This window comes from Neovison vison, chromosome 12 (assembly GCF_020171115.1).
Source record: "Neovison vison isolate M4711 chromosome 12, ASM_NN_V1, whole genome shotgun sequence".
NCBI lineage: Eukaryota > Metazoa > Chordata > Mammalia > Carnivora > Mustelidae > Neogale > Neogale vison.
In genome coordinates, this window is record NC_058102.1 from 30172806 (window position 1) to 30200356 (window position 27551).

At 36.7% G+C, this 27551-nt stretch overlaps 1 protein-coding gene across 5 annotated transcripts in view; it reads left to right on the plus strand.

The window, feature by feature from the left end:
• The window catches only part of ATP2B1 (ATPase plasma membrane Ca2+ transporting 1), a 124068-nt gene that overhangs the window by 66888 nt on the left and 29629 nt on the right, over positions 1-27551 (plus strand). For all 5 annotated transcript variants that reach the window (XM_044228993.1, XM_044228997.1, XM_044228998.1 and 2 more), the window contains 9 exons: positions 6121-6318; positions 12067-12321; positions 12413-12538; positions 16324-16464; positions 18989-19027; positions 19789-19950; positions 21843-22057; positions 23608-23850; positions 25203-25444. In XM_044228993.1, the coding sequence (XP_044084928.1) occupies positions 6121-6318; positions 12067-12321; positions 12413-12538; positions 16324-16464; positions 18989-19027; positions 19789-19950; positions 21843-22057; positions 23608-23850; positions 25203-25444 (1621 nt within the window). The remainder of the gene's footprint in view (positions 1-6120; positions 6319-12066; positions 12322-12412; positions 12539-16323; positions 16465-18988; positions 19028-19788; positions 19951-21842; positions 22058-23607; positions 23851-25202; positions 25445-27551) is intronic.

A 27551-nucleotide genomic window follows, 5' to 3' on the forward strand; every position in this document is an offset into this window, starting at 1 on the left:
TTACACCTCAGGGGCACAAGGAAGAGTGGGAGTTACAAGCCTTTAAAGATAAATAGGAGGGGAGGTTTTGGGATTGGGAAAAATAAATGGGCAGACTTTGAATTTGCCTCTAGAGTTGCATTTCTAGTTTTACAAAGATTTGTGAGATGAGGGTAGTTGCTCCCAATTCCTCAAAGAATTGGGTTGCCACTTAATGACATCAGAGCTTAATCCACCCATCCAACTGCATTATCCTCAGTACAGAGGAGAGCACCTTAACAAAATTTCCTCTCAGTCACCAACCACTGCCTCCAGTCATGTTTTCTGCCTTTTTGTGTATTCACTAATCTCTGGAGTTAATCCAGTTATTAAAATGTTAGAGGATTTTCTATGAGTTGAAGAAGTTATTTAACTATAGTCCTTTGTTTGGTCTTTACTGTGGCCCTTGACCAAGAAATGAAAGCTACCTGAGGAGAATTGCCTGTAGCTTCAGGTGGTCTTATTGGAAAAGGTAACTGTCTAATAGTCTCTTCAGAGTGGAAAGGCAATTCAGACAGGATTACTAGAATGAATATTCAAAGAGGGGAGCTGTATGAGAATTTTGTCAGTCTTAAAGCCTTTTGTTTTAGGTAACTCTTGTATCTTCACATTTTCATTAGCCTTTTTACAACAAATCTCTCATTAAAGCTATTTTGGAGTTTTTGAGATTTGGAGGCTTCTACATGCCAGTAAAAATAGGTATCTCATTCTGTTTAATTTGATAGTCCTTGCTTTCAAGTTCAATTCTTAAATGATCTTATCTAACTGGAACATTTCTCATAATGGCCATTGTAATTCTGTTATCTTTAGTAATATTTTGCCATTTTTACAGATATTTACAGCTTCTGGAACCATAGTGTTTAGATGTAAAATAGGCAGGTATGCCAGAAGGTAGCTTGCTTAACTTTCTGGATTTTAAGGATCCCATTACTCAGAGTAGAAGTACATAAAACAAAAGTGTATTCACCAAGAAGGGTACTATCTTAACAAAAGCAGACCTGAGATACAGCTGGAGAGCTAAACCAAAAGAAGGGAACTTGTATCCTAGAGGAGACTCACTGAATCCGAGGGAAAAAGACAACTCACAGAAATGAAGAGTGCAAGGGGCTCAAGGAGTGTTTTGTGGGATCTAGAAAACAGTTGTGAGGGGTCATTAGTTCCTAGGGGTTCACCTCCTTCCAATCCCACTTCCGACACCAGGTAATAACAACCTTAAATGAAACAAGTGGTAATTTAATTAAACAGTTTAAAGATAAGCATATTCAAGAATAGCAGTGATGTTGCAAGTCAGGGCAGGCAGATAAGGTGAGCCATAGTCAAGTCTGAGGAGACAAGAGGGGAAGCTAGCTTTTATTAGGTTCTGAGAGGAGATTAATAGAGTTGTTTTGAACCTGGCTTCATTAGCGAGGAGCAAGAGCTCAGTGTTGTGGCATTTTCTCACTGGCTGCAAGTGGCAAGTCATTTGTTGTTCTTGAGGCATGTGGAAATCTTCCTCCTTCCTGTTTGTCATTTAAGTTGACATGAGTGATACATGTATAAGAACTTTCTTTTCATAGCATCCTACCTCTATTTTTTATTTTATTTTTTAAAGATTTTATTTATTTGACAGAGAGACACAAGAGAGAAGGAACACAAGCAGGGGGAGTGGGAAAGGGAGAAGCAGGCTTCCCGCCGATCAGGGAGCCCGACACAGGGCTTGATCCCAGGACTCTGAGACCATGACCTGAGCCGAAGGCAGCCACTTAATGACAGAGCCGCCCAGGTGCCCCCAGCTCCATTTTAAATCAGATTTTCTTTTTTCATTTTTACATCTATCTTTGATAGTTTTTAAAAGTACTTTTTCTGTTTGTGAAGGTAACTGGGCCATGAGGAGATGAGTGCTAAACATGCTCTTTGCCTCACTGTCACTACACTACCATCAACTGAGCCAGTGGTACTAGGCAGAAGATTTGTTGTTACATTTATTCATAAGTTATACTTAATGATTTCATGTCACATGTACACTGTTTTAAAAATTCAGACCATGTAGTCTCTTTACTAGTTTCATCAGCTTAGCTCTCTCCCTTTGCCTAAGAACTTTGCTTTCTCTCTCCTAACAGTGGAAGCCTCTTCTTGCACTTAGAGCAAGCTAACACTTACACCCTGGATTCCATTCCCCTTAACCTCTTCAAAGGCTTTACTCTAGTGTTAGCCTTTGTTTCTTGTGTTGTCTTCTCTATATGGTTATTTACACTGGTAAATTACTTGAGTTAATATCTATCAGCTTTTTAAAAACCTAATGGGTTTTATTTACCCACTTTAAATTCGCTTTTACTGCTTAATTTTTCTCTGCTGTATCATATTCCTGGAAGAAGTTCTGTGACCATAGTTTCCACTCATTTTCTAATTCTTGTTCTGTCTTCAGTTCTTTCTAATTAGACTTTCTTTACAACACTCTACTGTAAGATTTCTTAATCAAGGTTGTCAGCCTTCATCTAGTGAAAGCCAGTTGTCCATTCTCTGTTTTCATCTTACTCATTTGACAGAGTCATCCACATGATACTCATCTTTGTTTAAAAAAAAAGAAAAAAATTCTCCTTTTCTAGACTTCCATAGTATTAGATGAGCTTGTTTTTGAGCCCCTCCCCCTCAGCCCCACCCGTTTCTTTGGGTTGCCTTTGGCTTTTCTTCCCTTATCTGACCTTCAAATGTTGGGAGGGTTCCAAGGCTCTAGTCTCAGACCTTCTCTCCCATCTGCTTTCTGGGAACTCTCATTGGGCCCATGGCTCCAGAATCCTCTATAAACATTGATGATTCTCTGATTCAGGCCTCTTCCTTGAGTTCCAGATACGGCTAGCTCGCTGTCTCACAGACATCTCCTCTGGTTTATTTAATGGGCATCTCTTGTGTAAATCTTTAAAATGAAAACCATTAACTCTTGCCTCTCCTTTTCCACTCAATTCCGTGATTCCCAAATTTGATTTGATACTCTTGGTAAACGTCTTTAGTATCCATCCATTTAAATGTATAGACCCCCTACCCCCCATTCCCCACCCACAAAATACTGATACTGTTCTTTATTCTTTTTCTTTCATTCATGTCCAGTCTTTTAGCAAGTTCCTGTCTGATCTTTTTGCAGGATAATTGGTAAATCCAATTAAAAACTCAGATACAGGGATGCCTGGGTGGCTCAGTTGGTTGGACGACTGCCTTCGGCTCAGGGCATGATCCTGGAGTCCCCGGATCGAGTCCCACATCAGGCTCCCAGCTCCACGGGGAGTCTGCTTCGCTCTCTGACCTTCTCCTCGCTCGTGCTCTCTCTCACTGTCTCTCTCTCTCAAATAAAAAAAAAAAAAAAATCTTAAAAAAAAAAAAAAAAAAACTCAGATACAGGCTACCCTCATCTCTTACTTTGTATAGCAACAGCCTCCCTAATAATGGTCTTTTCCCTCCACTCTTGAACTCTTCAGTTTATACTTCGTACAACGATTAAAATGACATCAATTATTACTGCAGTGCTTTAAAACCCATTCATTGTAGAAAGGTTTCTGTTACAGGTAGAATAAATACTAGTCTTCTCTGTGTTACTTAGTCTCTTTGTTTCGGTGCTATGTAATACAAGCTTCTGAATGTATAATTTGTTCACAGTGATTCTTCCGGATGTAGAGTAGTCCCTTGAAGTAGTAAATATTTGCTGGGGAACAGACTAGTGTTATAAAACCCTTAACTTCATTATATTTATATTATATAAGCTTATTATTTGATATTTATGGAAATTCAAGTGTAATTAAAACCTGTAGTGTTCAGTTTGTAACTTGTCATCCCCTTACTTAATAGCTGTTATTCTAAGTTTATGATTTGATACTCTGTACCTTCTTCTTGGGTCCTTCTAAACAACTTTGTAAGTTACACCAACAAATTTTAATGCCCCTCCCCCAGCTGAAGAAGTTAAGTCCTATGTGCAAAATTTCAGTAGGTGAACTGGAATCTAGGCCTTCTTGTTCCTAAATCAGATAACTTTATTGATGTTAATGTCCTAGGTGTGTGCTTGGGGGTGGTACAGAAGAATTACAATAACCCTTAAGACCAGCTGCTTTTTTATTTTCTAAATTTCCTCCAGTTACATTTTTTTTACATGTCTTTAGTTCTTTGGCTAAAGACATGTTTTTATCAGCACTAACATAAAATACTGGCCTCTGTTATAACCAATGTAAGTTTTGGCCAGTTATTTTATAGTTAATAGTGGTGATATTTTAAACTACTAGGTGTTATAAATATGTAATTAATGATAGGTCCTATTAAGTGTAAGTAAAACTGATAGAACCAGTATCTTCAGACGAGTTCTTAGCAAAAAAATATTGGTGATTGACACAGGGAAAGAATGCAGTCTTTTATTTTTGCTAGTAAGATCACTGAAATACAAGACAAACTTACTATTTAATATCTTTATATGAAAGAAAGGACACTTAATTCAAAAAGCAGGAAGCACATAATCTCAGAACATTGCAAGGTTTAGTTCTTTAAAATAAATTTTGTTTTGTGGAAAACGTCACTGCATTGATTGTCCTATCCCTCAGTTAAACCACAAACCCGTGCTAACTCCTTGTAGCCAGGTGTGATCTGGGAGCATTGCTCTAGTCAGAAGGAACTATGTAGCTCCTAAATTATAACTTGCAAGTTGCATCTCTCATACTGTCTTTCCCCTGATCACAATTAGTACAGTCCTTTGATTCCTTTCTTTCTGTTAAACTCTGTTTCAAAGCCCGGAGCTCTGTGGAAGATTTCAGATGATGACTTCTGTCATCAGACAATCTGAAACACTTTTTGCCCAGAATGGACTGACCTTGTTACAGTTGCTAATAAAAACATCTCTGGAATCTTCTTGATAACGTTAACAAAGCCAATAATTACTTTAAAAAGTTTGTATTCATTTCTTACTGTTTTTTGTAGCAGCATAATTTCTTTGTTCTCTCTTCCACTCTCTGCCTGCCTCCACATTGAGATCACCAGCTGAAACACTGAAAACCAAGAGCCTTCCAGTAATCTGCTGTTTTCCTGTCTTCCTCCTTTCTTGTTCTCTAAGAATGAGCTCTTTCAACCCCCCCCCCCCGAAAAAGATTAAGTTAACTAAATTAATTATAAATTTCAATTCATGATGATAAATTGAAAGTGGTATCATTCTGGTACCTTTGCCTCCTTCTTTGATATTTTTAAACAGACTGAGGGAACAAATCATTTGTCACTGCTACCTGTGTTTTCATTCCCCCCCCAACAAAAATGTAATTTTGTGCAAACTTTGCTTTAGCTAATGGGAATATATTTAGGTTGGATAGGATCAGCAGGGTTAGATTAGAGGAGGACCTGCTAGATGGGGTGAAGGAAAGGCAAAATTGATGTTCATCCAGCTCTCTCTTAACCTCTGCCCTCATAGCTTTCCACTTCTACACTCAGGCGATAAATGTTATGTGTCCTGTGGTGCATCTTTTCCCTTGCAGTGTCTGTGGGTGCAGTCAGTGGCACTACCTATTTCTTAAGCTGGAACGAAATCCTAAAAATAAAATTCTGAAGAAAAATCATCCTAAGTTTCTGGTTTTTGTGACTTGCAAATCTTTTATCAGTACCAAGTATATAGTAGACATTTTAGTAGAGAAGGTTTAGAGTTTAAATTAACTTTTCATTGTTCTTTAGTAAATAAGAGTGACTTAACCAAGATTCTGTAAGTAAATCAAATAAATACATAATTCCCCATTTTTGGAGCGAAAACATCATACGTAAAGGTCATGGAGATGTTTAATTCCAGTATAAAACCCATCCAGCTGTCATATCAGTTCTGGTCTCTGGCAGTCTACAAGATGGTATAAAGTAATTTGATCAAAAATAAGCAGTTTGGAAAAGTGAAAATTCTTAGTCCAATCTTGAGCTGTCTACCTGAAATGTCCTTTTAAAGTTCTGTACACGATTTTCAGGGATTTAAATTCTGTACATTTGGTCTAATGCATAAAAATCCTATCAAAAGGATCTTAGGAATTGTAATCTAAAGTGTGATGAATATGTTTTGAATAAAATAGGTAGTTTCATTTGTAAATGTGAGACTTTTCACTGAAATTTGTTTCTTTTCACTAGGTTTAAGTGGAAACCCTGCAGATATAGAGAGAAGAGAAGCAGTGTTTGGAAAGAATTTTATACCTCCTAAAAAGCCAAAAACCTTTCTTCAATTAGTATGGGAAGCATTACAAGATGTCACTTTAATTATACTAGAAATTGCAGCCATAGTATCATTGGGCCTTTCTTTTTATCAACCTCCAGAAGGGGATAATGCACGTAAGTAAATTGGGGACGGGAAAAAAGAAAAAGACTTTAATGTGTGATGTTGGTAAGTTCAGTTCATTTGCATACTTAAAATGTAATAATAATAGCAGGTCAGCATTTATTGACCATGCTAGACACCATTCTAATAGTGCTTTTAATAGTTCTTCAAATAGTCCATCTTGGATAATTGTACAGTAACACTATGAGATGATGTCACTTCTAAGTGAAATACAGAGGTTAAAAAACCTGCCAAACTGTGCCGTACCATGTGTTGGCAAGGAGCTAAGCCATATATCAGTGGGGTTTGTGCCACTTGGAACACTATACTGAGATAATTATAGTTTTAATTTTGGTGTGTGTTTTTTTTCTAATTTTGGGAAGCATTATGAAAACAGTATTTTCTTCTCTTACCTAATCCATTATTTTTCAAGTTCTTAAATTGTGTTATTATATGCATGATTTGGGTAATTTCCTTGACATTCTAAAAATGTTTCTACTATGAAGTTTCTTGACCAGTAGAAAAATACATCATATAGTGGTAATGGTATATCTACTTTAACTTATAACTACAAATGGTTTTGTTTTTCTCCCACCCTTCTGTGTTCATTTCTTTTTTAAATTTCTTACCCTTTTTAAAAAGCTTATTTAAAATAGATATTCTTTGATGGTACATTCTGTAACTGTTGAGAAATCTAGCTTGGGTTTTGCTTGCTGTATTTAAAACCGTAGAGTGAACGCATAGTAGTTTTTATATCAGAAGAGTGATGGACCAATATTTTTGTTCGTAAAAACTTTATTCTTACGCCTTTTAAGTTATGAAAAGTTTGATAAGTATTTGCTGACTCTAAGTTTGGCTTAGGCAGTGATTTAAAGTAATTCCATAAAAGGTGTGCCTGGAGCTCATTTGAGTTTTGTTTTTTGGGTTTTTTTGTTTGTTTGCTTGAGAAAGTTGGTCACAGAATACATCATTTTATCGGAGCCCAGTATGGATCAGTGGTTTTCAGCAGCAGTAGCACTGTTCATATTTTGCACCAGAACATTCTTTTTTGCCCTGCATGGCACCACCTTCCAGTGGAGGCAGCCAGAATGCATCCCTATATTGCCAGTTTTCTCATAGGGGGCAAAATTGCCTGTGACTGAGCATCACTGATCTAAATAAGAAAAGATTTAGGCAGTATTCTTGTCAACATTGAGCCAAATTATTTTTGAAACTTGTCTTTATTTTTGTTAAATAATACATATTTTGCTATAGAAAGATGAGGAGGGAAAAACGACAATTCATAGGAAATAATATTCACCCAAAATCTCACTTCTTAGAGATTACTGCTCTACCATTGATACATATTTTCCCAGATTTTATAAGTACATTTGTGTGGGTTACTTATGAAGGTATATGTGTACATGTGTGGGTAGACCTGAGGGTCTGTAAATGCATGTCTTTTATATGACAAAGAAAGGTCATACCATATTCAGCAACACACAGCTAAGTTCTGTAATGCTATTTACCCAACTAGCATTAGGAATATTGGGAATTGGTATTCTACATTTCAGTGAGTTGGCAGATTATTAATTTTTTTTTTAACTTTTAACATTTTTTACTCCCTAGATTATAAGAAGACTAAAAAAAATATTTTCGGTGGGAGTGGATTTTGTTACCAGGACAAATCGTTTTGGAACTTGGACTGCTTTCATTTGTAGGATGTAGTGACAAAGCCCTTTCCCGAATTTACTTAAGGAGAATACTGGCATTAGATCCAACTGGGAAGATAGTCTAGAGTTGTCAGTGTCATAAGACACTTCAAAAAAGGGTCACAATCTACTAGAAGGTGGTGAAAAGTTAGTGTTTACTTTTTTTTTTTTTTTAATTTATTAGTGTACTCCTTTATCTTTTCATCATGTTACATGTTAACACTAAGTAGTAATTTACTTGAAAGGAAATCCATTAATTGTCTTTCTACAGTCCTGGAACTCTAAATTCTCAAAATTTCTTACTAGTGCTGTTTGGTGTGAAAATAAGCACTGTAACCTACTCTATAAACAAATCTTTAGTCACTAGCATAATACTGATGATTCTCAAACCTTTTGGTCTCAGGGCCCCTTTACACTCATAGTATTAAGAATTCCAAAGAGCCTTTGGATTATATGAGTTACATCTGTAGATATCTACTGTATTCTTAATTAAAATCGAGAAATTTAAAAATATATTGCATTTAAAAATTATAACCAGCCTGCTTTCTTCTCTCTCTGCCTGCCTCTTTGCCTACTTGTGATCTCTCTTTGTCAAATAGATAAAATCTTTAAAAAACTTTTTTTAATTATAACTAAGTTCTTGTTACAATAGAAAATTATAAATACTAAAATTATTATTAATGAACTTTTTAAATGGAATAATGAAAATAGTAGTAGTGTTCTTCATTTCTTTGTATCTTTTCAGTGTCTGGCATAATTGAAGGTAACTGGATTCTCATCTGCTTCTGCACTTAGTGTGTTGTGTTAGCACACGTAAAGTAGTCTTTGGAAAATTCCACTACACATTCCTGAAATTTAAGGCAGATTACATCTTAGTATTATTATAAACATAGTTGACCTTGGGGGTTCCTCCTGGGGTTCCTAGATGGTACTTTCGAGAACTCCTTCTTTATATTGTTAATGTACACACTTGATGCACCATCCAAGAAATAGCTCAAGTGGAGAACTTTAAGAATGGAGTATTTGCCTTGCAGTAGAGTGTAGACTGAATTTAGACTCTGCATCTCTCTCAGGTGAATTTATAGGGGACCACTTTGGGAGAGACAGATTTGTGTTGCTATATTTGTACTTGGACTTCACTGAAAGCATTATCAAAATACTTTATACGTGTGTGTGTGTGTATAATTGGTAAACTAGAATCCTTTTGTGACTTGATTTTGCAATATTTTTTTCATTGCAGCTACTCTAAAAATTTGTGATGATCATCAGGAAAAGGATTTAATTTCTAGAAGTATTTTACTACCATCTGTTTCAAGATCATTCTAACTTTGTCTATATAATCTAAAGTAGAACTATATATGAAATGAAATATGGCACCAACTTGTTTCATGTTCTCTTTTGAAATATTCAATCTTCTAGTTCTAAATATGCATGCGAGATTTAAAGCTGAGAATGATATAATTGCCTCATAATTCCTTCCCCCCGATCTCTTTCGCATTGATCTTTAAACTTTTTTGGTTATATACCTTATTGGGAAGAAATCTGTGCATATATCTGCAAATGATGCATTTGTGAATTAAATTTATTTAGAGCTGTCTGTGTAATGTGTATATTTATATTGTATATACTGTATATTTATAATGTGCATAGTCTTAAACATATGCAAAAATATAAACTGAAATATTAAAAAGATGAAATGAGGTTTAGAATTTTGATGTTTAATAACAATAAAATACCATTATTGATAGCATGATTGAGTATACATTATTATATTTTATAACTTTGGTTAAACCTTGATTTCCCTTGATTTGGGTCTGAGTTCAGTTTATTTTAGAACTTGGCTTTAATGTTCCTGATAGCTGTAAAGAAACTTAACAGCGTTATGTAAATCCAAGTGCAGGAAGTGTATTCACTAATGGTATTTATTTTCACTCCATCCATCAGTTACATAAACGTTTCTGTTGACATATGACTGGTAAATTCCATCTTCTGCTTTCAATGTGTTGTTTTTGTACACTGTTGTAACATTTTTCATTTTTAAATTTTTAACCAATGAGGTCAAAGCCCATTGAAATGCTTCACTTGGAAGATGATATTTTACCTGCATTTCATGTTGGCAAAAGTGGTCAACATGGTATTTCAGCCTTCATCTGTTCTTGAGTCCAGACTTGGGCTACTTAATTCAGAGAGCTGATCTATCTTCTGGGCAAGGGAAAGGGGGAGGAGAAGCTGTCCTACGGCTGGCTTCTACTGTTCAGAACATTGTAAACCATAAACTAGTTATTGTGTACAATGACAATGGTCATTTCTTCAGCTCGGATGTAATTCAAAGAGAAGTTTTGATATTTAGAAGGGGAAGCTAGCACTCTTGATGGGTTGTAGTGCTATCTCCTTTGGAGAACATGCTTTTGTACCCATTGATGGCTGAATCCTGTTGATGGTCCTTGGGTTTTTGTGTTTGTTTATTTTTCATTCACATCATCCCTTTTATTTCACCGCCACCAGTTGATTTTATTACAATCTTCTGTGTTCTCTCTCTTCATCTGTCCCACATACCTCTCCTGGATTAATCTTTATTCAGAATCTTTATCTATCAAATCATATCTTTGTTTCATGCTCATGATTTTGGAACTTGCTTTAATTACTACTAGTATCATTCATTTACTCATTCTCTTCTTTGAATAATCTTTTTCCTGCTTTACCTGTCCTAAGAGAATAATTGACTTTCTTCAGACTTTTCAGCTCAATCCTCGGTAAGAAAGAACTTTTTTATATAGGTATATACAGAAGAACATACGCCTTCATGTGAATTTATAAATAACCCAAGTGAATTTTAAGAAGCAATGCTTACCTTAACTGTGTATATATCCTCTTTATTTTGCTGTGTTTCATTTTTTGAAATGCTGGTCATGAGCCACTGAATTGACTTTAAACTCACAAATAGATTGTAGCCCAAAGTCTAAGTAGCACTGTTTCATTGTTCTTTCTTCAAAATTGTTGACCTTCAATTTTGAGCCTTTGAGGTTCTTTCCTCCCTCATTCTTTTGTAAACCTTTTTGTGCCATAGAGCCTTTGTACTGATTTTAATCTTTCTCTGGAATGCTCTTTCTCTAATCTTTCCCTGGAATGCTCTTCCTGGAACGCTCTAAAGCAACTATATGGCTAGTTCCCTTTTTATCATTTGGCTCCTAGCCCAAATGTCATTGACACTTCAGAGAGGCCTTCTGTGTTCACACAAACCACAGTTAGCCCTTTCTTCACATGATAGCACATCACCCTCCTTTATTTTCTTTATGCCATGTGCTATATCTGAAATTAATTATTTGTGTTTTATTATCTGAATTCTTTATACACTGTCCACACCTTCCAATCTGAGTATGGGTTTCATGCGAAGACAGTGCTTGTGTGTATTACTTACTGCTGTATCCCCAGCCGCTCAAGTACTGTCTGGCACCTAGAGCAGGTGCCCAAATAGTTGGGTTAATGAGTAGCCCTTGGCTTACTTTTTCATGTTCTGGAAACCAAGTGTTGCTTTACTCCTGTAAAATTGATACAGTAAATAAGCATGATTCATGGGTAGCACGTAGTATTTAAGTTTTCCTGTACATCTTGTCTAATATATGTAATGATTAGTAGCATTAACCGTTGGTCAAGTGTGAAGGAATTCTTAACCACTGCTCTGCCTACATTAAAGTGTTCTCTCATTTAATCCTCACAACTCTGGCGGAGTAGGTGGTATTATCCTAATTTGACAGATTAAGGGACGGAGTCTCACAAGTAGGTAACTTGCCTTGAGGCTGTGATTTCATCTTCCCCCAGTGTCCTTGCTCTTAACTAGAACTCTAGACTGCCTCTGTGCCCTGAGGGTGAGAATCTTCGGTGGCAGGGAACTTGATATAGTAAGCATTCTTATCGTTGTGGAATGCTTTGGGTTCAGTAAGGTATTTAGAGTAAAATTAACAAGGTATGTAAACATCATAATTAACTTATAGAATGTCTGTTGTCATCAATTCAGAATCTTTTTTTTTTTTTTTTTTTTTTTTGATAAGCATTTTCTTTCTTTCCATATAGTTTGTGGAGAAGTTTCTGTTGGAGAAGAAGAAGGTGAAGGAGAAACTGGTTGGATTGAAGGCGCTGCAATCCTCTTGTCAGTAGTGTGTGTGGTATTAGTAACAGCTTTCAATGACTGGAGTAAGGAAAAACAGTTTAGAGGTTTGCAGAGTCGAATTGAACAAGAACAGAAGTTCACGGTCATCAGGGGTGGTCAGGTCATTCAGATACCTGTAGCTGACATTACTGTTGGAGATATTGCTCAGGTGAAATATGGTAAGTAAACAACGAGCAGTACCTCTTAGGCTAGAGGTAAAGTTCCTGTAATCCTGTTGGCAGTTTAGTATACCATTGCTTTTTGTTTTAGGTGATCTTCTTCCAGCTGACGGCATACTGATTCAAGGCAATGATCTTAAAATTGATGAAAGCTCCTTGACTGGTGAATCTGATCATGTTAAGAAATCTTTAGATAAGGATCCCTTACTTCTATCAGGTATGAACTTCTTTCTTATCTTTGCACTTCTTTCTCTTTCACGATTGTATCCCGTTGTCAGCAAACACAGTTTCTCTAAGAGCCTACAACTGAAGGATTCTGTATTTTATGTTAGCTTCTACCCTATAATCCTTAGGGACTTTTTTTTTAAAGTTGGCAGAGATACTAGAGATCTTTGAATCCAGAGCCCTATTTTACAAATGAGGAGCTTAAGTTTAAAAAAAAAATAAAATCCAAATAAGAATTTTTGAGTCAGTGTTAGTATAATGATAAAACTGAAATATAAGCCTAATGATTTCTACTTTTCTGCCTTATGTTAATTCTTTTGGCCTGTTGATGTATAAAATTAAAGAATGATTATTTTTAAAGCAAATGAATGAATTCCCTTGGATGTACTACCAAAGACAGGTTTTTTGGGTTTTGTTGGGTTTTTTTAATTCTTTTTTAAGAACTGATATAGTCCTTAAAATTTATCTAATCTGGCTTCCTCATTTAACTGCTGAGGAATAAATCTGAGACCTAAATTATTTATCAAAGATTACATACCCGATCAACGGTAGGCCTAGCAGTGGCACACATCTACTAGGGAGAAGTGAATTTTCACGTAGGTAAGACGTGCTGAGAACAAAGAGTAGGATTTGTACAGGTAAGGGCACTGTTTGAAATGGGGACGTGGCCGTCTACCTGGGAGGCTCTCCCAACAGTAACTGTGGTAGCTTGACCTGAGGTTAATTGGAAATGAAAAGGGAAGGGATGGTGGGAAAATTTGCATGCAGCCTTCTAAAATGTTGAGTGAGAGGGAGCCCCACAGTCTCACACTTGACTCCAAAAGCATGCCAGTTCTTTCACATTTGATTTCCAGGTTTTTACTCTTAATTTTCTAATGTTCTTTATAGAATTTATAAAATTGCCTCTAAGATCATTGTTTATATATGTTTGTTAGACTGAATTATACTGGAGCTTGGAGTGCACAGAATACTGCCTGTTTATCTTCTGTTACCATTTTCAGGCGTTAATAGAATGCTAACATTTTACGTCATAAGGAGATTTCTGCCAATTGAATTGTGTAATAATTTGGCAGCTGCAGTGGTTCAGTTCTTCTCAGTGAACCTTATATTTTAATTGATTGAGCATGGTTTTACTGAAACCAAAGTCAAACTGGAGACAAGTCATTTAAGTCAAGCCACAACTTCCGGGCATATACTTCAGTGTAACTATTACCTTTTTAAGATTTGCAAATATGTGCCTAAAACACCGATTGCAAAACATCCCACCAGTAAAAATCAGAGTAATTACATAAACACCATTATTAGAGGGTAGAGGTCCCAGTTATAATATAGACTTACTTCTTAAGAAAAACCTTGGGATTTGTATACCTTCAAAATTCTGCACTACCAAGAACATCCTGTTTGTTTTTTTCTTTACATGGGTGTGCTTGTAATTCATTCCAAGCAGACATATCTTAGATATAGAAGTTCGGTATCTCTAAGTACAATGTATACTTACTTTATTTATTCCTTGCTGTAGTTTTAAGAAACTGTAATTGTTAACTGGGTAACATCTATAGTCTTTCCAAGGACGGGGAAGCAATCTAATCAGACCTTAACCCCCACAGACTGTCTGTGCCACGGTATTTGGCGAACTAAGGTGATATTCTCTTGCCTTTTGCCATATATACTGCCAGACTTCTGTCTACATCTAGCTTATTTACAAAGTGCTTAGCTCTTCAGGTTGATGTCCTTTACCTGAACTTTGGTTCTTTTCTATTTTAATGGAGATTGCTAGTAAGCTTTATGTAGACTCAGGTCCCGGACACACCAAGTGTACCACAAGAACTCTGCAAATTTTCCATGGCTAAGAAAAGACCGAAATAACTTTGCAGAGTCCCTTATCGTAATGTGGGTGGGAAAGTTTTTCTCCATTTATTTCCCTATTCCAAAAATGTACTAAAAAACATAAAATGCATTTATTTTTAAATGTATTCTCATGATGCCATTCCCTCACTGCTGTTCTTGGCTTTTTAAATTTAGATTTTTTAAAAGCAGTTATTCAGTTAGCAGTAGGGATATGACCAGAACAAAAACTGTTTACTTTGCCTGAGCACATTAACCACCAGCATCTGATTACCTGTGGTAAGGAGGAATAGAATGTAAATAAGTTGAAATCTGCCAAAAGCCAGAATTGTTAAAAGAAAGAAATTGCCTTTTACATGTAGAAGTTGCTCAATAAATACTGTTTCACTATCCTGAAATTCATTTCTTGTTTGCTTTGCCTGTTCACTGACAGAGAAGCTAATAATCAGTGAAATACTCAGAATATAGAATTTTAAAAGCAAGAAAATCAGGGGCACTTGGGTGGTTCAGTTGGTTAAGCATCTGTCTCTTGATCTCTGAGTTCAGGCTCTGCGTTGGGTTCCATGCTGTGTGTGGAGCCTACTTAAAACAACAACAACAAAACAAAGAATAACAGCAAGAAAATCAAAGGCCTAAAATATTCATATTGGATAAGTTGCCCAGTAATTAGAAGACAAATATAATTTTTTAACTACTGGAATAAGGACTTATGCTTTATGACATTATTTAGCAAATAACCTTTGTGCGTTGACTTGGCAGATAAAATGGTGATGGGGCAACAGAACCTGCCCATATGGTTTTAAACTAGGAGATCAAATAAATGTGATTAACTGTAAAGAAGGCTTTATTGGGAGTTTAGAAAAAAGAGTTGCTTTTGAAGGCCACTTAAAATTCACAACAATATTACACTAGAGAGATGCGAAGCCTTTTAATTAGGAAAGGTGCAGAGGTAGCTGTACAAGTCGGAGAATGGTCAGCAGACTTACGGGCATTGTAGTAGAAGAATATGCCCTTTGTCCCTTGACCAAGCTGGATTGAATCTTTGTCTTGCCACTTAATTGTTATATAACCTTGGGCAAATGTTTAGGAAATAAGAAAAAATAATGCCTGCCAACTTTCAAGATGGTCGTAAGGGATGGTCAGTATATAATCGACGTCCCCATTTCTGTTCCATGGCTTTCCGTCTTGGCATTTTATGTTAGAGTAATGGATGAAAGGTTTAACGAAGGGTTGGTTGATCTCAAGGTGAAGACTTTGGATTTAATCCATTAGTTAGCGTAGAATCAGAGGTCTTTGAGCCATGAGATTGTGAAAAAATTCACGTTTTAGAGAGATTAAAACTGATGTCAGGACAAATTGGAAAGACAGACTAGCTAGGAGGCTTGTTGCAGTAATGTAGGCTGGCTGGGTGGAAAGCTGGTTTAGGAAGAGATACGGGTTTGGGTGCGGTAAATAGGGCAGTTTGTTGCTGTGGAGTCCTTTTGGTTATAAGCACATTTCTTTTTACGCAGTGTGTTTTTGAGAAGTGTCAATAATGATCATTGTAATAATTTTGCAATTAAAATTAATGTGTATTCCTTGAATGCCCACAGATTCCAGGCAGTGTGCAAAGGCACTTTACATGTGTGCCTTTATTTGAGTCTCATTGTTTTTATTAAGGCTAGGTACTCTGATCCTCATTTTATGGGTGAGGAGTTGCGATGTGATAAGCTGACCAATCTCTCATGGTACATGAGTGGTGGAGTGCACTTTGAATTCAGATGAAATGGATTACAGAGTTAAACCCTTAAGCCTAAGAATTTAGGTTATTTAATGTCTTATTGAAGTTATTAAGTACTGTATATGAAAGACAGTAGGACTAAAGTTTGAAACGTGAAGGTAGGAGGGAAAAAACCTAGCAATTTTAAAACAGTAAGTTTTCTGTTGCTGTAGGTACTCATGTCATGGAAGGCTCTGGAAGGATGGTCGTTACTGCTGTAGGTGTTAATTCTCAAACTGGAATTATCTTTACCTTACTTGGAGCTGGAGGTGAAGAGGAAGAAAAGAAAGATGAAAAGAAAAAGGAAAAGAAAAGTAAGATCCACAATTTTCTGTGAGAATTGGTATTTGGAAATAACAGCAACTGGTTAGATGAACTGGCACAGAAAAAATATACTTCTTTTATGAGGTTCTGATATGAAACATTCTATAAAAAGTTACTTATTATAGTACTTTCAAGTGGTAGAATTAGTAGAGTCTCTTCCATTTCCTAATTTTTCTTGTAGACGTCACAGTCCATCAAGGGCTTTTAGTGAATGCATCAGTCCCTTTTACCATAGCCAGACAAATTCAGCATCTCCTCGAACACTTTCATTGGCCTTTATTGTTTTTCTTTAGTCTTAGTGTCTTTCCATTATCTGAGCACCAAAGTGAATTAAACTCTCACTTCCAATTTGCTTATCTCTTCTGCATCTTCAGTCATAACTTTGTCAACCATATCACATTTTGGTCTCCTTGAGCTTTTCATCTGTTTCACGTTTTCTATTGTTCACATTTTCCCCATCTATACTTAAGTCGGTGGTTTCTGGACATAAGACAAAGACCTCCCATTGACACTTACTCTGTTTATTACATTTAGCCCAAAGTATTAGATATCAAGATTTTAGAAATTTGATCTCAACCCATTGTATATGCTGTCCCTGCAAGTGATCTGTCCTCAGCAGAAATTGATAATCATAGTTTAACCACAAGCATCTTACCAGAAACTGTCATGAGTAGGGAGATAGCTCAGAATTACGCAGCTGGAGACATGTTACTTTTCTTAAAAAGCCCTCCCCATCCTGCTCTGAGTATCTGCTGTACCACCCTTTTCTCCCACTCAGGTTTGCGCCTACACAATTCTTTTCCTTTAGGGTGACAGCAGTTTACTGTGGTTTAACCACTTGGATTTACTTAATTTTACTTAGGATAGTAAGTCCATATTTCTCTCTTACACATAAGTATTTTGAGATCTTCTAAAATAAAAACCTTGCTAAAATCTTGGTTTGCTTTAACTACAACCATGATTTTAATATTTGGATGTTTTATTTTTTGGCTTTCATCTTAAGCTGCGAAGTTTTTAGTTCAAACAAAAACATACTTGAAAACTGACTGCAAGTGAAGGTTAGCAAGACCCCCCATTCTAAGTTGTTTTGTCCCAGTCCTTCCATAGCCCTCCTGGGGCCTCTTTAGGTTTCTTAAGGTGGAGTGGAAGGCAGTTTGAAAACCAGTGATAATGATACCACTTACTCAATACTGTGTGCATTATCTCCTTAATCCTTAAAACCCTAGGACGCAAAGATGAGAAACCTGCTGAGATGCTGGGCTTGCTCCAGGTCAGAGATCTAGTAAGTGCCGGATCAGACCTGCTTGTCTGGCTCTTAACCAGACACTGTGCTGTATCCTAATTTATAGGAGTCAAAGGTCAACGGACCCTATTTAAAAAGGAAGGGGAGTTTGCATCGTGACCTGATACTTGTTGACCTCACTGTGTCTTTTCTAACAAGCTCTATTTTTTCTAAGATCTTATATCTCTTTTTTGATTAAACCCTCAAAAATATTCTCAAGAATGAACATCTAATTCATTGTCTATCATTTTTGATTCTTGGGGTTGAGGTGGTTTTTTTTTTTCCCTTCCCTTCATGAAGTGGGGCATTTTTCCATCTGTGGACGTCAGCCCTTCTCTCATTCTCTTGACTGCTTTGGCTGTTACCCAAAAGCAGTTGGGGGTAATCTTTCTCCTTTCCTTCCTAGTCTAGAATGTAGCTGTCTGGTTCCTCTGAACTCAGAGCCTGTTGAAAGTAGCTAGATACTATCTCCTCTTCTATCATGAACAGCTGTTCCCTCTTGACACTCTTCCACGTTTCCCAGTTTGAAGATAGCTCTTCTAGATAGAGAAGGTAGGAGAAAAATTGACTGAATGGGCTCTGCCTCCTTTCTCATTTTCAGTATTCCACTGCCTGCTCCAAACAATAGATGTATTCCTTCCCTGATTATTTTACTGCTTTAGAGGTTCTCATGCTTGTTTTCTCCAGATTGAAACTAATTTGCTGAATTGTCTTAACTGGTACTCCTACCGGCCCATTCTTTTTATTCATATTCTAATTTTACTTACTTGCCTCTCCTGTCTCTTCTGTGTGGGTTTTGCGCCCCTTCCCAACAACAGCTCTCCCCTTCCCAGCACAGCTCTCCTGTGTTCCTGTTATCTTCAGGACATGTCTCCCTCCCTCCCTACCTCTGCCCTTTTCTCCTTTCTTAGAATTACATGAGTATTTAGTTTGAGATCTTCTGGTACCATATTTGGTTTCATTGCAGCTTATAAAAGAGTAAAGTCTTACGGAGAAATCGAAAAGGTATAGACATCCCAAATTACTTTGGCGTATTTTCCTTAGTGAAGACCTAGGAAGACCTAGGAGGTGATCGACCCAGCGGGTCATTGCAAGCCAAACGCTTTCTATCTGTACAAGCACACACCATTGTGTAACAATTCTGTTATAGAAATGTGAACTACCTCTGCATAATTCAGCATGGCTGTCTTTATTTCCTTTGGAAAGCTTTAATTCCCATTTTGTTCCTACAGATAAGAAACAAGATGGAGCTATTGAGAATCGCAACAAAGGTAAGTTCACAAGGATAAGAGTACAGTTAGCTTGTTTTCATTATATACAAAAGTATATCTACTATGTACTGTATTCATCCCAAAGTAGGATACATGTGGCAGGGGAAATCAACAGTTTATGTTAACTTGGGTTAACTTCTCTTTCTGCCAGTGCCGTAGTCATTTTGCCCTTACAGTGGCAATAAGATTTTAACTGTGATTTGTGGTAGTAAGCTAAGAAAAATCCAGATGTAGATAACTTCAACTTAAGCACTTCAACTTTTTTAACATTCGTTATTATAATATTGCTAGGAAAAATGTCTAAGAAATAGAATATACAACTGAAATGGTTTCTTGGCGCTTATTTAGGTCTGTAAACATGTACATTTTTCTATATGGTTTACACATAATGTTCTACATTATGGTCACATCTGGGAGGGATTTATAGTGTTTGGGAACGAACCTTATCAAACACAACACGAGGGGAGAGAAGTGATTCTGGTATTTAGTTCTTGTTCTAAGGATCCCACGTTTCTTCTTCTCCCTCATCCCTATTACCTGGCACAACCTTCTCAAATCTGGTACAGAGATTCACAACCTAGTATCACGATTGTCTTGTTTTCTTTGGCTAGACATAGATACCCATGCACACACAAAGCCGAATATTTAAATCTTTTCTAGTTTCTATAAGAAACTGATACGTTTCAAAAATAGTTTCAAAATATTAATAGTTTTGTGTGCGTTAAAAAATGGAGTGACGTTTTATTTGTTCTTCTATGTAGCGAAAGCCCAGGATGGTGCAGCCATGGAAATGCAGCCTTTGAAGAGCGAAGAAGGTGGAGATGGTGATGAAAAAGACAAAAAGAAAGCAAATTTGCCAAAAAAGGAAAAATCTGTCTTACAAGGGAAACTTACAAAGCTGGCTGTTCAGATTGGCAAAGCAGGTATGATAGACAGAAGAAAATAAGGTGTTTTGCTTTTAAAATATGCTGACTTTCTGCTTGAAAATGGCCTTTAGACCCACTTAAGTCTGCAAATAGTTGCTTTGTGAGTGGAAGGGGTTTTAAAAATATTTTCAGTTTTATCCACAGACTACTAGGTCTTTGAGTTTTGCGGATCCTCGTGATGTCATTGCAGCTGAGGGGCTCTTAACCCCATTAAACATGGAAGGAGCTAGCAGTAAGGGGGGAGGTTCGGGTTAGTGCCGAAGACCGCCCATACTCTCATGTCTGAGATTCTCAGGATTTCTGGGAGCAGTAGAGAGAGTGCTGATAGTGCCATTGGTTACTCAAAGCAGATTATCCAACTGTATTTTATTTTATTTTTTCAAAGGAGTGATTGATGGGAGAGAGAGAGAACCAGGGAGGGAGCGCGTGTGAGGGAGGGGAGGGGCAGAGGGAATCCTCAGCCCTCCCTGTGGAACACAGAGCCTGAGGCAGGGCTCATCGCGGGACCCTGAGACTAGAACTTGAGCTGAACTCGAGAGCCGGACACTTCATCGGCTGAGTCACCCAGGTGCCCCCAACTTTATTTTAGTAAAAAGAAATTTCACCACACATGTTGCTCATCTTTTTATTGACTATGAAGAAAACGAGATCATGTTTTTCTGAAAATTACACTTTACTTAAATTGAATGGATTAGCTTAAGTACCATCCTGGTGAGGCCAAAGTTACTAAATTGCTATCCTCACTAGAAATACCTGTTAATACAACCGCTTTCAGGTGGAGAAAAGCAGCAGAAGCAGAGCTCTTAGCTAAAAATATAGCATGCCCTCTAGCAGTATCATGTATGTGAAAGAACATGCAGATAAATCAGCATATACCATTAAAATCACTTAGATTGGGGCACCTGGGTGGCTCGGTCAGTTAAGCATCTGCCTTCGGCTCAGGTCATGATCCCGGGGTCCTGGGATCGAGCCCCATATGGGCTCCCTGCCCAGCAGGAAGCCTGCCGTGGAGCCTGCTTCTCCCTCTCCAGCTCCCCTGTGTTTGTGTTCCCTCTCTCGCTGTCTCTCTGTCATAAATAAAATCTTTAAAAAAAAAATCACTTAAATTACATAATTCTACTTAGGAGTATGTTGGGAAAAGTGAGGTTTTTGCTCCCGTTCTGAATAAGTTTATCCAATAGCAAATACTTGCTTTTTGTAATGTATAGCTAAAGGGTAATACTACCTCAGTTTTGGGGAAGGGGTAGATTTAAGGTAGTTGGAGTATTAGGTGCGGATATGTGAACTGGTCTTATTTTTCAGTACTCATCTGTAAAAGGCTGAGTCGTCGACAAAATAGGTAAATGGTTTGTAGAACGTGAAGAACTGAGGATAGATAACAATTGAGAGAAATAATTTTTTTAATAAAAAACATAGGGTTGAATATATTTAATTCCAAGTCTCCCCATCAATCAGATTTCTACCAGCTTCACATTCAGCAGTAAGCAGTTGCCAGCATATGAAGTACCCATTCATTCTAAGCTTTTGGTGTTTCTTTGTCATTACCTGTTATTTTGTCTTAGCTTTAGTAGAAGGCCGAAGATACAAGTAAGTCTAGGAAAGAATCATAAACACTTTTCTACCAGTTCTCCTGGGGACAGGGCTATACTTGGAAGCAGAAATTAAATCTGACAATGCCAAATGATGAATTAGTTGCAAAAAAAAAAAAAGAGAGAGATAACAATTTCTCAGAGACATTAAAGTAAGTATTTTCAAACCAGTGGTAATTTCTTCCAGTGGCTAATACATAATTGACAATGGGTAGTGTCTGGACCACTGAAATAATGACTTTTTTTTTTTCTTTTTCTTTCTTTCTTTCCTTTTTTTTTTTTTTTTAAATATACGGAAAGGTTTGTTGATGTCTGCCATCACGGTTATCATTCTAGTATTATATTTTGTCATTGATACATTCTGGGTTCAGAAGAGACCATGGCTTGCAGAGTGCACACCAATTTACATACAGTATTTTGTAAAGTTCTTCATTATTGGAGTCACGGTTCTGGTGGTCGCGGTTCCAGAGGGTCTCCCCCTGGCCGTCACGATCTCCCTGGCTTACTCTGTCAAGGTAAGCAGAAAACGGTGAAGTCGATTTACTAAGTTTAAAGCTTTAGTTGGTGGAGAAAATTGACACCTGTGGTGCCTCTTTTCTTTCTGATTCTGAAAGTAGGAGTCTTCCAGAAATGCATAGTCTCCTTTAGAAATGCTGTCACAAGTCCTGCCCCCGCCCAGAGTTGAAGGTCTCTGACACTTCCGGACGTATATGTTTCCTCGCAGGCAGCCTTGACCCAAACTGAGCACAGCCCCGCTAGGCAGTGTCTAAAAGTTTCACTGTAGGGCCTCCCTTTTCCCCATCTGTAAAATTAAAGGAAGAAGGCATAGCGTTGACCTGTAGGAACACAGCATAGAGGCGTCTCTTAAGTCCAGCTTTCTCTGGGCTGCTTCTTTCTGCTCTTCTAACCTCATCACAACAAAGCCAAACTCCTGCACAGTAGGCGGACGCCGGTTCCTGGAGTAGGATGCAGCTCTGTCATTTCCTTGTGTAAAATGAATAAGAGCATTTTAGCTGCTGTTCTTTCATCTCTTTATTAAAAGTGTTTAGCCCAAATGTTACCACTTAACGTTGTTCTTCTTCTTGGAGGTGTGTAGTCTTTCTGGATCCTTTATTAGTACTTTGTGAAATTGAGCACTTTTTTTTTTTCCACTGTAGAACTTCATTCTTTTAATCTTTAATATTCATATAAATCACAAGTAATTTGAGAGGTACACCTCTTCCCCATATTTATTTCTTCAAAGGAACCAGTTTCTGTAGTATCTTGTGTATCAGTAGTCACAGGCCACACTTTGTAAACTAGCTCTGTAGTTTTTTAACCCATTCTACATTTTTGAAAATGAATTATCAATAGCATTTTAACTTAAATGCCTTTTGGGGTTACTGTGAAATCTCTTCGGAGTTTTTTAGAGACTATTTTGTCATAAATAAGAGGAAGAGATTATCCTAAGGATGAGAATGCCAGGTGTATCAGCATATGGAAAAGATAAAAATGACCCATTCTGGTTTTGATACCATTATCTCAGTCTATCAGAGTAAAAAAAAAAAATCAGATAACTGTATGCCTATCAGTTCTGTATTTTAACTGATAAAAGCTACTTTTTCCTTGGTGATTTGTCTTTCGTCTTACAAGGAGAAGATTTAATCCTTAAAAGTCATATTTTTACGATGCCGTAAGTACCTCTTTAAGTGGAATACAGATTGTCATTGCTTTTACATAAGGTGAAGACACTTCACAGAAGCTTTTGGAGGCGTATAGTCAACATAATTTGCGTATGAGTACAAGTAACTATATTCATGTACTAAATTTATGTTATGCATTGGTTAAAAAAAAATGTAACCCCAGAAAGCTAATATGCTCTTCAGCTTATTCAAATAGGTTAAATATACCAAAATTCTTCCAGTATTAAATTTATAAATGCTTTATACTGTATATCTGTATATAGCTGGGAGTTTTAATTCTTAATTTAAAGTACTTTGCAATTTTATGTAATGAGGTGATTGGTTTTGTATGTAGCCTAACTAGGTTGGTTGTTTTGTTTTTTTTTTTTTTTTTTTGTCTATAGAAAATGATGAAAGATAATAACTTAGTAAGGCATCTGGATGCTTGTGAAACCATGGGAAATGCTACAGCTATTTGTTCAGATAAAACAGGAACATTGACAATGAACAGAATGACAGTTGTTCAAGCTTACATAAATGAAAAACACTATAAAAAGATTCCTGAACCAGAAGCTATTCCACCAAATATTTTGTCCTATCTTGTAACAGGAATTTCTGTGAATTGTGCTTATACATCAAAAATATTGGTAAGGTTTCTTTAATAATTAATTTGTATATGAAAATTAATTTTTATATAATAGATTATGTGTAGTTCTTCAGACCTACCCTTATTATATATTAATTGGAGAACTGAATCTGTTTTTAGAAGTTACATAAGTTAGATAATGTACGTAAGTTTCTGTAATACAATTTGTGTCACAAGTAAGACTTGTTGATCAGCTTACACCTTGTTTACTTGCATTTTCCTCCTCCTATAATTTGAATTTCCTATGTTCAGAAACTCTCAAGCCTTATAATAAATTCTTAATTTTAAATTCTTATTAAATTTATTTTGTGAAAGACCAGGCTATCTTACTATAGAAAGTCAACTCTCAATTTTCTAGAGAAAATTTTGAAGCCAGATTTCAACTTAAATGAATATGTTCTTATCTATGCTTGCTGTATGCTCTGTTTGGTTTCTCAGTATACCCTGCCAATGCCATCATCCTTAGACTTTTTGAAATTAACTCAATAAAATAATTCTAGACTTTGTGCTGCCTTAGAATAAAATATTTTTAACTTTGCAAGTTAAAAGTCTTATTTGCAATGTGAAGTATGGAATTGCTTGAGTTGATTCGTGTTCTAGTGATTCATGGGTCAAGACCATGAACCAAATTAATACTACAAATTGTCTAGTGAAAATGTGCATGAATTGGATTATTAGACTGAAAAGTTATGAGATCCCGGTTCTAGATCTAGCTTTGCCTTTTACTAGCTGAAAGTCTGAGCTTTACTTTCATCAGTTGTTAAGTAAAGATGATCACATCTGGCCTTATTACTGTAGTGATAGTTATATATTAGGTGGTATTTGTGAAGATACGATGAAGGAAATAAAGCTTTTGTATATGTTTAAGGCAACAGTGCTTTATTTTAATGCATATACTTCTAAGTTTAAAAACTTGTATAGTCGATTTAATTTTGAACTATGTAACATAAATGTTTAATGAAAACAGGAAGAGAAAAGGAAAGGAATTAAAATTTATTAAATCTCACTGTGTGCCAGGAGCCAGCTTTAAACTTTACATGCCTTATCTCACTTAATTCTTGGGTCATAAGTGTACCTGTTTTCCAGATGCTGAAGCCAGGGACCGCAGCAGTGGGGTAATTTGCCAAAAATTCACGTAGCTAGTAACGGGCAGGGCTGAGATTGGAATCCATGTCCTTCTCGCCCCAGAGATCCTTTCTACCGTACTTTTTTGTGTCCCTCTTTGAAATGCTGATATTACTAGAAGTTTCCTATGTAGTTTTGTTTTAGAATGTCACATTCTATTTACATTATAAGTTAAACTGTCATAGAGAAACAAGATGATACTAGTTTCTAAACCTTTTTCTCTTATAGCCACCAGAGAAAGAGGGTGGATTACCTCGTCATGTTGGTAATAAAACTGAATGTGCCTTGTTGGGACTTCTTTTGGATTTAAAACGAGATTATCAGGATGTTAGAAATGAAATACCAGAAGAAGCACTGTACAAAGTCTACACCTTCAATTCTGTTAGGAAGTCCATGAGTACTGTCCTGAAAAATTCAGATGGAAGTTTTCGAATATTCAGCAAGGGTGCATCTGAGATAATTCTGAAAAAGTAAGAGTAAAATGCTTAGATGAATAAATTGCTCACTGTAGTTGCTTTATGGAATACCTACTATGTTGTTATTGTTGCTGTTTCCTTTTTTGTGAACATCAGGCATTTGATAGGACCTCAGAGCTTTTCAGCATATTTTAATGGTATCTAGGTATTCGCCCATGGTATTCTGCCATTTCTGTACTTCTGTTTCTTTTATTTCATAGTTTTTGCTGGAGGGAAAATGTGCCCAATACATTAAGTCTGATAGACTTAATAAAATAAACCTCAATCTTCGCTTTTAGACGTGTTGACTCCGTGGTTACAGAGGATCATGAAAAATAAAGCCCTCCTGGGAAGAAAAATTCAAGTCTAGATCTTCAACACCACATTGTAGATTGTGAGCTCGAAAAATGTGATGAATGAATTATAGATAAGTTTTTAGAATAGCAGAGCATTAACACTAGATCTTCAGAATTCTCCTTTTATATCAGAATGAGGTTTTTTATCTGTGCTGCTGCATTATGATACTTAAATATCTTCCTGTCATTTTAAATGATATTTCTCTTTTACTGTCCTTTTATAGACCAGTAGTTTCAATTTTGACATTACACACTTAAGTAAAATTTATCTGATGTTTGTATGTTCTTAATAGGTGTTGAAATTAATTTGGTTTCCCTAATTCCAATAGAGAATTTAAAAATGTAAGAGCAGCCTTGGAGAATTAGAGCTCATTTGAACTTGGGCATTTAAAGTATTTTTACTTTTAATTTGCTTATATGTAGATTATAATCCAGTGTTATCTTAATGAACACTTGACAGATTATATTCTAATAGGTTTAAGAGACAAGTCTATAAATAAATCACTGAAACGCAGCACATGACAGATGGTTACAGAGTGTTAAGATGAGATCATTGTCATATGAAAGATGTGGCACTTTAGCTAGGTTTTGGTATGAAGAACATCAAGGTGAAGGAAGCCACATCAAAGGAAAGGAGGCAGGAATACACAGCCCATATCGGGGAGGTAGCTGGTCGCATAGTTCATCTGGGTAGTAATGGGCCTTTGTGACACACAGACCACATCTAGAGCCTTCTTTTTATTGAACACTTGGTTATCTGATGTCAGTGTGAAGGTTAGAAATCTGTCTCATCCATGCGTTGCTGAATGGCAGATAGGTGATCCAGGGAAGATTTTTGTACCAAAACCAGTCAAGCCTTTTGCCCACCAGCTCTGAGACAGTGAAATGGAAAGACACATGTGAAACACCTAGCTTGGGGTCCAATAGTTAGTAGTCCTCCAGTAATATTTACATTTTTTTGATGGTTTCTTACACGTTAGGTTAAGCAGGAAAAATTAAGTGGGTCAGAGGATACAACTGGAGTGGGTTTTTTCCTCAGGTGGTAGAAGGAGCAAATCTGTGATGGAACATAATTCTTACATCAGGAAGAAAGGTGGGTTGGCAGCAAGGAGAGGATGGACTGGAGACAGATAATAATTTAAAAAGCTGTTACAGTAGCTCTAGCTTGAAGTAAGAGCCAGGAGAAGGCAGTAGCAGGGTGGGAACAGAAAGGAGAGGCAACATTGAGGAGACTGTTAAGAGGTCCAATATGTGGGACTTAGGAGCTGATACTGTGTAGGTGATGGGAAAAGGAAGTGTGCAGGTGAGATTTTTAGATTTACGTGGAAATGAGTGGGGCGGGTGTTGATACGAAGGAGGCAGCGTTTAGACTTGCCCGTGGTAGGTCTAAGGTGTTGCTCCAGCATCCCTGTGGAGCTCCTCAGCAGTGATGGAGAGCTTTGGAAAACCATCAAAACAGAAGACGTGGATTTGGCCATCACCGCCTAGAAGCAGAAGGAGGTGGCATCACAAGGGAGAGGGGCAGAGCGAGGAATCATAAAAAAGAAATAGGGAAGTACATCGTGTGACTTCTGTTCACTACATAATTAAAATTGTGTAGTTAGTGTCGCTGAAGATAAAACTATTTTGGCAGTATGTCTCTCGTTTGAGTAGAAGGCTTACTTTAACAATAAGTTATTATTTTCTTTCATGGCTAAAACAATGTAGGTGATGAAACAACATCTCAGGTAAGGCGTTGATTGAATTTGATATTTTACTTTAAAAGA